Source organism: Prosopis cineraria, unplaced genomic scaffold (assembly GCF_029017545.1).
Source record: "Prosopis cineraria cultivar Desert tree isolate PC_DT_omini unplaced genomic scaffold, ASM2901754v1 PC4, whole genome shotgun sequence".
NCBI lineage: Eukaryota > Viridiplantae > Streptophyta > Magnoliopsida > Fabales > Fabaceae > Prosopis > Prosopis cineraria.
Genome location: NW_026555335.1, coordinates 33,203,931 through 33,216,432, shown reverse-complemented (window position 1 = coordinate 33,216,432; position 12,502 = coordinate 33,203,931). Strand labels below are relative to the sequence as shown.

General features: G+C 32.1%; 1 protein-coding gene and 1 long non-coding RNA gene across 3 annotated transcripts; both read left to right on the top strand.

Moving 5' to 3' along the window:
• The first annotated feature begins 6,192 nt into the window (after positions 1-6,192).
• LOC129308968 (stemmadenine O-acetyltransferase-like) lies at positions 6,193-6,975 on the top strand. The gene has a single exon (XM_054950323.1). It carries the CDS (start codon positions 6,193-6,195, stop codon positions 6,973-6,975), a length of 783 nt encoding a protein of 260 aa, XP_054806298.1.
• An 807-nt stretch (positions 6,976-7,782) lies between these two features.
• On the top strand, positions 7,783-10,878 carry LOC129307697 (uncharacterized). Of its 2 annotated transcripts, XR_008592470.1 has the most exons (5): positions 7,783-8,031; positions 8,108-8,167; positions 8,758-8,828; positions 9,798-9,873; positions 10,349-10,878. It is a non-coding gene; the product is annotated as an uncharacterized LOC129307697 (long non-coding RNA). The 2 variants fall into 2 exon arrangements; XR_008592469.1 differs by lacking the exon at positions 10,349-10,878 and having other exon boundaries at positions 9,798-10,178.
• Positions 10,879-12,502: the final 1,624 nt, after the last annotated feature.

The following is a 12,502-nucleotide window of genomic DNA, read 5'->3' as shown; positions in this document are numbered from 1 at the left end:
TGTTGTCACTAAATTTTTTTGGCGATAACCATTATGATAGCAAACTTTTATCGCTGCTAAAGACCTTTAGCGACAACATTTATACTTTTGGCATTGACTTTTAGTCACTGCCAAAAGTGCCAAAAGTCTTATTTTTTGTAGTGTATGTGTCTTTGCTACTCTCCCATAATTTCCTGTATGGTCCTTACCATGAGGCCTAATAATCAGAAATATGTGCATGCTATGTACAATCTAGTTATATAGGTATTAATTTCCCTAATAACATGGTCATAGATCAAACATCTCCAATCTTGTATAAGCATTTGCCAATTATTTGCAAGACCCTATACAATAAAATATTAAAGAAAATCGGATAGTTTGATGGGAAAATGGCAATAAAATCCCACAAAATATATAAATGACAATTGAGTTTCTCAAAATGCTATAATTTCTTTTAAGTCCCTAGATACCTTTCTGACATTAATGATTTCAAGTTAAATACTCAATTACCCCTTATTTAAAATAACTAGTCATAACTTCTATTTACGCAATCACAATTTTTATTCTGTGAATGGCAAAATTGAATAAGAAATCATAACTTTCCATGTGAAATTTCATTTATTATTGAAATCCAAGTTCAAAAAATAACCAGTCACAACTTTGTTTATGAAATCACAACTTTTATTTTGTGAATCGCAAATATTGAACAAGAAATCACAATTTCTCATATGATTTTTTTATTAGTAAAGTCCAAGTTGTGAAAATAATTAGTTACAAATTTTATTTTGTGAATCGTAAAAAATTAACAAGAAATCACAATCTTTCATGAAATGTTTTTTATCATTGAAGAACCAAGTTCTGAAAATAACTAATTATAACTTTTGTTTAAACAATCACAACTTTTATTTTGTTAATTACAAATATTAAATAAGAAATCACAATTTTTCATGTCAAATATCTTTTATTATTAAAGTTTAAGTTTTAAAAATAATCAATCACAATTTTTGCTTAAGCAATCATAACTTTTGCACTATTAATCGCAAATATTGAATAAGAAATCACAATTTTCCATGTAAAATTTCTTTTATCATTAAACAAGGGAAAATTTAGTCATTTAACCTAACATTATTAATGTTAGAAAAATATCCAGAGACTTGAAAGGAATTATGAAATTTTGATGAGATTTTATTGAAAGTTTTCTAGTTTTTTATTTATGATTATTCAACTTCTAATTTGTTTGACCCCTCATTTGTCTCCATGCAATTTGATTGGAAGATGGTTCGTAATAAACTATTGCCTATATTTCAAATATGGTTTTAAGTCCTATATTTCAATTAATATGTAAGGCATTCTACAAAATTTTAAATGTAATAACCTAAACATTTTAAGGAAAAAAAATTAAAATATGTAATAATGTGTATTGATTGTAAATATAGTAATTATTAGAACAAATATGTCAAGAAGGGAAGCTGGTGTAGTGGTGGTTGTGCAAGTATTCCTCTGATAGGTCCCAAGTTTGAATCTAATGGAAGCCAGAAGGAGAATTATTTTTGCCTTTTTGCTTTGTGAAATTACCAATTTGCCCCTCTCTCAAATATGATATATTATCCTCCTTCTCTTTAATTTTTCCAGACTCGCGACTGAGAGAGAGAGAGAGAGAAGCTCTGATGCTCGATTCTTCTGCTTCACCTTTTCCTTCATTATTCTGATTACAACTTTATCGGCGTGTTTATGTTTGTCACTGTTCTGTTCGGTACTGATCTAGCAACTCGTGGCTTTTGTTCCTTTCTTTTCCTCTGTTCCAGCTCACCGAAGCTCGTTTTTCTACACTATTGGTGACTGTATAGATGAGTGTAAGATGGTTTTCTTTCTTTTTCTTTTTTTATCAATCATCGATCTACTCATCTCTTCTCTGTAGTCGACGACGATCTCCTTTCCCTTCTCGGTATAGGTGTGATTTTTTCTTCCTCTCCCTGCTCATGCGTTTGGGTTTATATGAGGTGAGGAGCTTTGATTTATTCTCTTTTCCTTGGATCAATTCTGTGCGTGTGAGTGGGTGAAGTGATGGAGATGAAATTTCAAATTTTTCTTTTGGTTTTGCCTTCATCCGTAGTGTGTAGGAAAAAAAATTTTGAAAATTCAAAGTTGAGTTTGAAAAATATCTTATAGGTTCATGATGGTATATGTGGGTCTGGATTTTATGTTAAAATAATTTTGTTTGGATTGATTGATTTTGAGGATTTGGTGGTATGAAGTTGGAAAGGAAAGGCTTAGGCATGAGATTGAGATTGAGATTGGTGCTTATAAGGTGTTCGGTAAGATGCTTGTTTGAAGAGTTTTGCTAGATTTAGACTTTTCTGAAACTCTATTTAGTGGGATGAGAGGCATGATTGATTCAAATTTTATTTACGTGAGTTTTAACTTGAGCATTGCAAAGAGTTTGATTCTTGAGCTATAGTGTGGTTAGTTGAATTTTTAGAAGATTTATGTTGTGTAATTCATATACACAATGGTGTTTATCATTTGATTTTGAGAATACATTTAAGATGTTTGAGAAATAGATAAAATAAGCATGATAAATTAATTGTGGGTGGTTGAAAATTTTGCACACAAGGTTTTTGATACAAGATATGAGAAAATCATATTTTTTATAAATAGTAGTTATGACTAGAATAATATGAGGTAAATTGGTGGTAAGTAATGATATTTGATAAACCATTAAAACATGAATTTTGATTTTTGGAATTTTGAATACTTCAGCTGGTTGAGATTGTGTTGGTAATGGAATAAAGTTTATATAACTATAGGAAGCAAATTGAGGTTTCATTTATTCATATAGGGTATGTAGAGGATAAGTCCCTTGATAAGAATTGAGGAAGGAAATTATTGTGTTTGGAATTTAGCAGGTAAGTGAATAGCAACCCATTATTTTTTTCAATTAAAGTAGTCTATTTTTGAAAATATTACATTTTCATATAAATTATTTTAACAACTACGATAATTAATATATACTTTGTTAATTAAATCATTTTGGTTCTGAAAATTTTAGAATGGTGGTGAAAGTTAATTAAATTATGGTATATGCATGTATTTTCTTTACGAAATATATTTTCAAAATCGATGGAGACATCTTTGTTTATTTTACTCTAGAAATTCTTGGTTACTCAACTAGTACGAGCTTATACATTTGCTATGAAACAATGTTTTGGCAAACTCTGAGATTTGAAATGATTCATGCGAGTTTGATATTGAGAATGCAAAAATTATATTTCAAAAATAATTATTCTCACATGTTTGAAAAATAATTTCACGAGGACTTTAAGCAGAACACTGTCACTAACGACAATTTCGTTAGCCCTTGGTGCACTTTGGTTAATGACAAGCTATTTTGGTTTTTGTGAGCTCTGTTCTCACGTTTGTTATTCGCGAGCCTCGCACTCGCATTTGTTTCGTGGCTTTGAGCCGCTTTTGGTTACTTACCCTCGTGGACTGGTGTGTCCACGTTTGTTTTCATGGCATAAGCTGCGTTTGGTTATTTTACCCTCGTGGATTGTGTGTCCACGTTTGATACTTGTTCTGCAAAAGTCCTTAAAAATATTAGCTTTTAATTGATTTATTAATAAACGCTTTATTGGTTTTATTTAATAAAGGGTACTCTTATTTATTTATTATTTATTTATTTATTTAATTTGCTTTACAAGCACAAAGAGTTGAACTGTTTTGTTATTATCAATTTGGTGGTTTAGTACTTTGAAATTCTATGGAACTTCTTAATCTTCAAATTCATGATTATATTATATTGATTGTTTTCAGCTAGTATAATTAAATTTTCAATGTTTGTAGTTAGTAAGTTTGCTACTTTTACTCAATTATAAGTAAATTATCCTCCTTTAGCATATTAGATTCGAGAAATTTTAACTCATTCATGTTTTATTATTATAATTGATATTTTAGATATTGTGAGTTATTAATTTGAATTAATTTCCTTTCAATTATTTCATATAATAGTAAGTTTATTATTTTACTATGTTAAATTCTATTTTTGGGGATGCTATTCACTGAAAATTATTTTAGTCTCAGATTTATTAATTGACGCTGGATCTCTTGCCAACCTTTAAGGGTTTGCAACTGTGCTAGATAAATATTTATTTTTGTAAATCCCTTCTCTTTTAATGCAAATATTCAATTAGATGTTTTATTTAAAAAAAATTTATGCTTTAGGAGCTCCACGTTAACTATAGCTAGAATCCTGATTTTTGTTCTATTATGTTGATTGTTTATATCTAGGAAACATAGTTCTAATCTGTTGAATGCATATTATAATAATTTCTGTTATAGAGATTTCAGGAGATCTTATTTAGATGGTTCTACAGAAATTTTTATAAAAATATTAAAACTTTTATTAAAACAATCATTATTAAAGATGTCATAATTTCAATACAAATTTAATTATATTTTTTTAAAAAAATTTACTTAATTTGAGGCTTAAGAGATGTTCGATACAATTCACATCCCATGCCGGTCACCCTCTGTTTTAGGGGTGTGACATTAAAGGTCATTGATTTCTTTGTACTTAAAAAGGAAAATGACAAAAAATTCTCCTAAAATATGCAAACGATGTGAAATGCTATAATTCTTCTCAAATTTTTAGGGGCTTTTTGATATTAATTATTTTTGGTGAAATGACTAAAATATCCTCAATTTAAAATTAAAAAAAGTAATTAATAGCTTTGGTTCGAAAAAATAATAATATAATTACCACTTTAGTTTAAGCAATGACTACTTTTATAAATGGAACAAGCAATTACAACTTCTTTGTGCAAATTTTTTATTCACTAAAGTCCAACTACTGTAAATATTTGTGTTACTATTTAGTTTAAGTAACAATTACTTTTGTTTTAGCGATGAGTAAAATGAAACAATTACAAGTGAATAAAAATACTGCATATGAAAAATTGTAAGTGCTTGTTTCATCTTAGTCATTACTAAAGTAGCCATTGTTTAAATTAAAGTAGTCATGGATATTTACAACATTTAAATTTCTATAAATCAAAAAATTGCAGAGGGACAGTTGTACTCCTTGTTCATTCTATTTATTATTTAAACTAAAATAGTCATTGATATGTTTTTTAGGCTAAAGCTGTCACTTTTTTATTTTAAATTGAGGATATTTTAGTCAATTTATAAAAAATTATTAATGTCAGAGAGGTCTCTAGGGGTTTGAAAAAAATTATGGCACTTTGCAAGATTTCATTATCATTTGCATGTGTCAAGGATTTTTTTTGTCATTTTCTCTACTTAAAATTCCAATATAACGATATCAAAATTACTTTTGTCCCATTAAAAATAATTAATTAATAATTGGTTTTCTAATTTCACAAATCTGAACCATTCAAATTTAATATAATTTTTGTTTTCAATATTAGGCTTTTGGTTTCCTAAAATTACCTTTTTATAATTAATAATCGGTGGTATGCTTTGTAATAATTAATTAATCAATAACGTATGCTTGCTAAGTTGGTATCTTTTTGGGTTTGGTCAACACCCGTGTGCGTTATCCATTCTTTTTAATCACTAACCAACGCATGCACTGCCTCATTGTATTTGTCCTTTTGAATCCCAACAAAATTGTTCCTTGTTGATTATTCATGCACTCCGTTCCTTTCAAAATTGTTTTGGATTTTTTTAAAAAAGTATACCTTAATTATTTTTAAGTATTGATAAAATACAATAGCTATAATTGAAATATTTATTTTCAACATCCAATATGGTGTAGCAATGCTTAGGCTACTTATTGAATGCAAATCACTTAGGTACATGTCTTTTATATTAGGAGAGACAAGCTTTCCAGATACGTACAAGTCAACAAATCCAATCTTTCATGTTTTCCCAAAAAATTGGTCAAAAGATCCCTTCGTAGTGTATGCAATATTATATATATATATATATATATATAAAGTTTTGTTTTCACATTAAAACTATCATACTCATTGCACGAAACTTCACCCATTTTGGTCACATGGGACCCAGCTACAAAATCATATCTGATACGTATTGTTAGTTAAATATAACGCGAAAACTTTTCCAATAAGAAGAGGACAAATAATAGAGATGTATAAATAGTGGTGAAAAAGAATGAGTTGTTTGAGGCAATAAAGCAATGGAAGCATAGAGAGAAAGAAAACTAAATCAAAACAAAAAAAAAAAAAAAACATGACGCTGCAACTACAAGTGGAGGTAATCTCTACAGAAGTAGTGAACCCTTCGTCTCCTACACCTCAACATCTTCATCGCCATTACCTCCCGTTCCTTGACCAGTTAAGTCCCCAAGTCAACAATTCTATGGTCTATTTCTTCGATGCCGATGATGTCGCAAACAAATTCAATATAAACAAGGTTTCCGACCACATCAAGAAATCATTATCTCAGCTCTTAGCTCACTACTACCCACTCACCGGAAGGCTCATCAACAAGAACTTGATCGTAGATTGCAACGACGAGGGTGTTCCCAACATAGAAACCAGGGTCAGTTGCCACCTCAGCCAAGTCACCGATAACCCCTCTCCAGCTGATGTAAGCAATCTGCTTCCCTTCGAAATGGACGAAGCTGTCGACACAGTCCTCGGAGTCCAAGTCAATTTCTTTGATTGCGGCGTAATTGCCATTGGTGTTTGCATCTCCCACAACATAGCTGATGCACTGTCGTACTTCCAGTTCGTCAAGACCTGGGCCGCCGTCACGCGTGGCAATGCAGAACCAATCAGGACCCACTTCCAATCATGCACACTCTCCCCGCCGAAAGACGTGTCGGGATACAACCCGGATTCTCTTGTCATCAAGGACAAAATTGTGTGCAAGAGATTCGTGTTTGAAGCATCCGCAATAGAATCTCTAAAAGAAAAATACTGTGAGAAGATGACAAACGTTCTGAAAGGTCATCAGAAACCACCTTCACGAGTTGAGCGTTGTCAACTTTCATTTGGACAAGGTTTCTAGCAGCCACAAAGGAAGAATTAGGAAGCAAGAAGAAGATTCAGTTAGTTGCATAGATAGCAAATCTACGGCCAAGAATGGAACCTACTTTACCAGAATATGCCTTTGGAAACTATTATTGGTCGATGCGAACACTTCCAAAATTAGACGAGAGAGGAGAATGTCACGACCTGGGAAGGAAGTTAAGAGAAGAGGTCAACAAAATTGACAAGGATTTTTTTTTTTTGGTTTTTTGTGAAGATTCGAGAAAGTAAACAATGGAACCCACATCAGAAGAAAGAAGGAATGGTTAGAGCAACTGGGAATGTAGAGATTGCAGCTTTTGCATTTACTTCGCTGTGTAGGTTTTCGGTCTCTGAATTTGATTTTGGTTGGGGAAATCTAGTGTGGGTAGGACCACCTACCTAGAAATTTAAGAATGTGGTTACTTTAAAAGACACCAAGTCAAGTTGTGGCATTGAAGCTTATGTCAGTCTCACAGAGGAGGACATGGTTAAATTTGAACACGACGAGGAATTTCTGGCTCATGTTTTGTAATAACCCCAGCAAAATTTAAACTGAATAAATAAATAAATAAATATATAAGGTAACTTACTTAAAGTATGTTAATATTAGTTTTTGGAATAATATAGCAAGTTAGAGACTTGGTCTAATGGCAGCTGAGGAAGGCTCCATATAACAGGTCCCCAATTCGAATCAAGAAGAGTTAATTTTTTTTTTATTTTTCTGGTCATGCAAAATTACCATATTGCCATTGCTTTCATCAGATTTTTTTTAAAACTCTTTCTTTCTTCTTTCTCGATGGATCTGGACCAGAGAAAGAGCTTTGAGAGCACCGACGTTTTGCTCTGCCTCTCAACTGAAGCTACCTTCTTCCTCCTCCATCGAAGCCAGCAACGTCGTTCGTGTAGCCGTCGTCGAAGCTCTGGTTATTCGCTCACCTCAGCTGTGATTTTTTTCAAGTTCCTGCTGTTCGTCCGTTCGCCTCTGCTGCTGATTCAAGAATGAAAAGTTTTTCTTTCTCTTAGCTTCTAGTTCGCGTGGGTATAAAAGATTTGGGTGAGCAAAGATCTCTTCCTTTTGGGTTCATTTTCTGTTTATTGCTGAGCTTATTCTTCTTCATTCATGGCCGCAGTTTTCTTCACTGTTCACCATCGTCCTCCTTCCTCTGTCCGTGCGTGTTGATTCATTGGAGGTTAGAAGCTTCAATCTCTTCCTTTTTCCTCATAAATATGGGCGTGTGAGTAGCTAAGGGTATTATAGAAACTAGGAATCTGTGTGTGCTCTATATTGCTGCCATGATCGGAAAAAAAAAAAATCTGGACTGAAATCGAAAGAGACAAGCTTGGATATATTATTGGTACTTATGAGATATCATTAAAGGGCTTGTATGAGGAAATAAAAAATTTGACTTCTAATTATTGATGGGAATTATTGGTTTAGGAATTCTCTTATAGATTTGTAAAGGAATTTAATTATGGGCTTGCACACAATCATGCGTATATTTAGAGTTTGTTTGATTTTTGGTGAATGGTTCAAGGCTTAAAATTGAAGAGGTAGAAGTAATGCACCTAAGGTAAATGATGCAAAGATTGGGAGAAAACTCCTATTCCAAGGAAATAGTATGGCATGGTTAAAGTTTTATGAAGAAACTAAGAGAAATTAATGATAATGCTTGAATTAACTTTAATTATAAATTTGGGTTTTGAGATTTTAATGGTGGTTAGTGAAGGTTGTGTTGTAAATTAAAAATTTATTAAAATTGTATATATTTATATTTTATAGGGTGTGTGGAAGAACAAGACCCTGAAAAGACTTAAAAGAAGAATACTTTCGGGAGTTTAGAACTTCAATAGGTAAGTGAATAGCATTCCTTATGAGCATTCATTGAAAAACTTTTATTAAAATATTTCATTTTTATGAATTATGTTAGTTTTAGAAATTTTGAAATAATGATAAAGAATAGTCGTATTATGATTCGTGTTCTTTCTCAAGAAATATATTTTTAATATTGATAAAGGCACCTTGGCCTATTGAATTTTAAAAATCTCTTGATTACATTTAGCGCAAGTTGTACATTTGTTATGGTGTGTTGATTTGACAAGTTTCATATATTTAAAGTAATTCATGTGGGTTTGATCTTGAGAATGAAAATTTGACTTCACAAATAATTATTTTTCTCGCATGTTTGAAATGGAATTTCTAAGAAAACTCTATACAGAACACTGCTACTAACGGCAGTTCCGTTAATCTGTAGCGTGCTGTGGTTAAACACTAGTTAGTTTATTTCGTGAGTTTTATTCTTATGTTTGGTGTTCGTGGGCTTCGTACCCGCGTTTGATTTTGTGGCCTGAGCCACGTTTGGTTACTTACCTTCGTGGGCTGTGTGTCTACGTTTGTTTCGTAACTTCGGCTGTGTTTGGTTACTTACCCTCGTTGACTGATGTGTCCATGTTTGTTTTCGTGGCATAAGTCGTGTTTAGTTATTTACCTTCATGAACTGTGTGTTCACATTTGTAACTTGTTCTGATGAGTTTTCAGAAATTTGAATGTTAATTAATATGTGTTTTGAAATTTACCTAATTTTAATGAATAATTGGTATTGTTTTGAGTTATATGAGAACAGATTGACTTCTTTTAGCACGATAACATAAATTGTTTTCAATTCATTCTTATTTTACAAAAATGATTATGACTTACATGCTTATAAATTTTGGTAAAATTACTTTCAATTTCTTGACACCATTATTAGAGATTGTCAATTTAAATTTTAAAAATTTTATCACGGGAATGCTATTCATTGAAAAAAATTTATTTGGCCTCAGATTGGTTAGCTGACGCTGATTCCACCAACGACCTCAAAAAGGGCAACTAGCTACAATGGGTGAATCTTTTTGATTGGTATTGCCACTTTAATGTAAATATATAATTTGTAGCTATGCTCCTGACTTATATTGTTAGTTGTAAAAATTTTTGTTATAGAATTTTTAAGAGATCCTAGTTACAGGGGAGGTTTTGCCGAAATTTCTACAAGTATGTCGACACTTTCTTATGATAATAAATAAAAAATGAAATAAATATTCATTTAGAGGTTTATGGGAATGTGAGAATGGTTCACACTCATGCGGGTCACCCTCTATTTTGGGGCGTGACAGTTTTGGTATCAGAGCCAAGGTTTTTACATATATAACTATGTGGAGCAAGAACTTGCCAGTGAGGTTTCAATTATCATTATGAATCCGGGCATAATTATAATTGAAACATTATTGGGAGTTCTATAAGAAGTTTTCGAACGACGTTTGTTTTTGTTATTGACTTTTTGTTATACAAAGGAATTGTATTTTAAATTAAATATTTCTTTTGTTTCTTTATATAGTGAAATATACCACCCAGACATCGAGTATCTACCAGGAGCTCCACTAGCAATAGAGCCTCTGGCAGAATTTCTCTGACAGATGATATGCCCTTGAGAGCTAGAGGACGGCGTCAGAGTAGAATTAGGGCTAGGGGTGGTCGAACCCTTAGGAATCTACAAGATATTCCTTCTAGAAGTGAACAAGTAAGTCCTCAATCTGAGGAGCAGACTGTTCCTTCAACACATGATACAACAGAGGAAAATCTCGCAGTTAAGTTATCAGAATTTATGAAGTAAAATCCACAATCTTTTTCGGGAACTAATGCACGGGAGGACCCAATTGAGTTTCTTGAAGGAATAGAGAAGAGATGTAAGGCCTTGAGATGCCCTGATGTTCAGTATGTTGAGTTTGCAGTGTTTCAGCTTTAGGGAGTGGCAAGTACTTGGGCAAAAACAGTCTCAGGTTTGCATGCGACTAGAGTACCTTCTTTAACTTGGGAAGAGTTCAAGACTACATTTTTGAATCGTTATTTCCTAGATTTTTACTTGTCCTCGAGTAAAACAAGTAATAAAATAACTAAATTGACCAATTATTCATTTACTAAGCATGCATGAAAATATCCTCACTAGTTGCTCTAAATATATATCAAAGAGGATAGCAGTGAAATATAAAGGAATGCTCGATTCACAAATTAAGATCATGCTTTCCAACAATTTAGAAATGTGTGTGTGTGAGACTAGAGAATGATTTTCCTGCAACTATCAAGTCAAAATGTAACAACTCAATATACATAGAACAAGCTCAATATCAAGACTTCATATGCCTAAACTCTTCTCTCTTTACTAAAAGATCACTTCACATAATTCAAAATCAATGGGACTTTGTAAGCTTGTAGCGTGGTCGAAGATTTTGGGCTAATTGAAATGAAAGGATAAATGAAATTCAAAGAGCTTGAGATAAATGACAATGAGAAGCCAACCATTCCATCCTTACTAGCCAAATACTTTCCCCCAAACTTATCTCAAATACCATTCCTTGTACTCCAAATTTATTGATATTGAAACTCTTTTTTCTTGCAATTTTTTTTCATGTATATTTCTATTTTTTTATACTTTTTTTAGGAGCACAATTAGTAGAATTTCAAACTTCATTTCCATTCCTCACACCCAAATTTATAACAACAACACCTCCTTGAATAACTAAACCAATCTTCCTTACTAGCACATAATTTTTTTTTATCACTTATCTTAAGAGTAAGGTAGTTCATGGTTTTTCAAGTTGTAGAGGTTAGGGTCTAATGTAGGTTTCAAAAAGAAACTACATAAGATTTTCAATTTCAAGCTCAAAAAGGGGTTCAAGTGGAAATGATGCAATAGGTGGGCTTGAAAGGCTCAAACGCAATTAAAAGAATGCCCAAATCATATTTTAATATCATGCGAAATGATTAAAATACCTCAAGAGATTCCAAGATAGGTTCTAGAGTTTCTCAATTGAGAAAGAAAATGCACATCAACTTGCCACAAAATTTCCTAATAGAGGCATTCAAATCATTGTTTGATTCAAAAGTGCAAAAGAAAATTTCACAAATTACTAGGCAGCAAGCATTAACCCTGCAATTCAAGCATGCCAAAATATTACTCATAACTTCCTATAAAACATACAGTTTAAGCAACATTCTATCATTGGATCATACATTCTGTTCAACAAATAATTTCTCAATCTAGCTTAAATTTTAGAAGAGAGGAACAATAAATAGCTAAGTTTCAAAATTGAAGTTCATGTCAAATCAACCAAAATAATACCCTCATCCCCAAACTTAAATTGAACAGTGTCCTCCCTGTCAAAAGAGGAAAGTAAGGGCCTTTTCTTATGCAACTATACAACCAAACAACAACAGAAAGGTTGCATGAGAGACACAAAAAGCACAACCTGTAACAAAAGAGTATTTCAACAATATCCACAGGTAACAAAACAACTATAGAACTAGAATTAAGACAAGCTAGTCTATGTGATCTCTTGGGAACTTAGAGGTAGAGAGGAGGATGAATGACAAATATGATTCATGCTAAAGAAAAATGAAAGTGGACAAAGCTCAGGTGGCTTGAATTATGGATAGTGACAAGGGAAAGAACTTGAAAGATTTAGGGGAAAAAGGTTTGTATTGAAGTGATTGA

Excerpts from the sequence above, each read along its gene's own strand:
- LOC129308968 (XM_054950323.1), top strand. The coding sequence starts at position 6,193 with ATGACGCTGCAACTACAAGTGGAGGTAATCTCTACAGAAGTAGTGAAC.